The following is a 1,061-nucleotide window of genomic DNA, read 5'->3' as shown; positions in this document are numbered from 1 at the left end:
GGCTGAGTGTGGGGCTCAAGCAGTCCCTCGCAGGCTGGCCCAGCCTGCAAGGGGAAAGCCATGGTTTCCCATGTTTTTCTCCTTTAAAAGAAAATCCATTTTTTAAGTTTGTTCACTGCCCTTTTACATATTCTTGCAACCCACTCTTAGGTCGTGACCCACAGGCTGATAAATGCTGATCTAAAGGACTGGCAACCATGCAAACCCCGTGCTCTATAACCAATCAAATGACTTAAAAGAAGATACAGGCAGCAACATGGCAAGGCCAAAGCTATGCACTGCCAGACAGCTGTAGCTTCAGGTGAGCACTTAGTTTGCTCGGCACAGTCAACCTCCAGTTTTAACACAAGACCGAACAAAGAGCCTTAGTAGCACAGCCGGACACAGGCACGGGTGAACCAGGTGGCCACGCAACGGGGGCCCAAAAGTGGTAATATTTTGAGTATCATCATTGCAAAGGGGCCCCGAAAATGGTAATATTTTGAGTATCATCATCGTTATCTCTAGCGAAGGGGGGCCCGGTACTAGAAGTTCACCTGGGGCCGCCAGAAGCCTCTCCGGCCACCTACTCCACAAGGCCGCTGGCTCCCCCAGCTCTTCAGGAAAACGTGGGGCCTGTTTAGGACCTAAGTGCTGCTCGCCGTCGAAATGGAAACACCACCCGTGAGTGGCAACATGTCGGTGGCGGCCCCCTGACGGGCTGGGCGAGCCGGGCGCAGGTGTCTGGCGGCGGGGGGAAGGGCGGAGCGAGGCGCTGGGGCCGAGGCAAGGGGAGACTGCTCGGGTGCTGGGTCCAGGTGCCGGGCGCCGGAAAGTCATGGAGCCGCTTCGCCCTCCCCGGGGTGGAAAGCGGGGGGAACCCGGCTCAGCCCGCAGTCCGGGCTCCCGCCGGCCCGGCCCGCCGCAGCCCCTGTCCCTGGCCGCACCCACCTCGTCCTCCAGCAGCGCGGGCAGCGGCTCGAAGTCGTAGCCCGGCGCCGCCTCCTCCTCCTCCTCCTCCTCGTACAGCGCGTCCCCGGCCTCCATCCTACTGCACCCGCTCAGCCCGGCCCTCGGCCCCG

At 60.7% G+C, this 1,061-nt stretch overlaps 1 protein-coding gene across 2 annotated transcripts in view; it reads right to left on the bottom strand.

The window, feature by feature from the left end:
* The window catches only part of KNDC1 (kinase non-catalytic C-lobe domain containing 1), a 140,999-nt gene extending 139,944 nt beyond the window's left edge, over positions 1-1,055 (bottom strand). For both annotated transcript variants that reach the window (XR_002104864.1, XM_019556060.1), the window contains exon 1: positions 931-1,055. Coding sequence is in view for 1 of the 2 variants with exons in the window: in XM_019556060.1 (XP_019411605.1) it covers positions 931-1,026 (96 nt within the window). In the remaining variant the exon portion in view is untranslated. The remainder of the gene's footprint in view (positions 1-930) is intronic.
* Positions 1,056-1,061: the final 6 nt, after the last annotated feature.

Source organism: Crocodylus porosus, unplaced genomic scaffold, assembly GCF_001723895.1.
Source record: "Crocodylus porosus isolate Cpor-Errol unplaced genomic scaffold, CroPor_comp1, whole genome shotgun sequence".
Taxonomy (NCBI): Eukaryota; Metazoa; Chordata; order Crocodylia; family Crocodylidae; genus Crocodylus; species Crocodylus porosus.
Note: the sequence above shows the minus strand (reverse complement) of the source record. Positions and strands in the feature narration are given on the sequence as shown.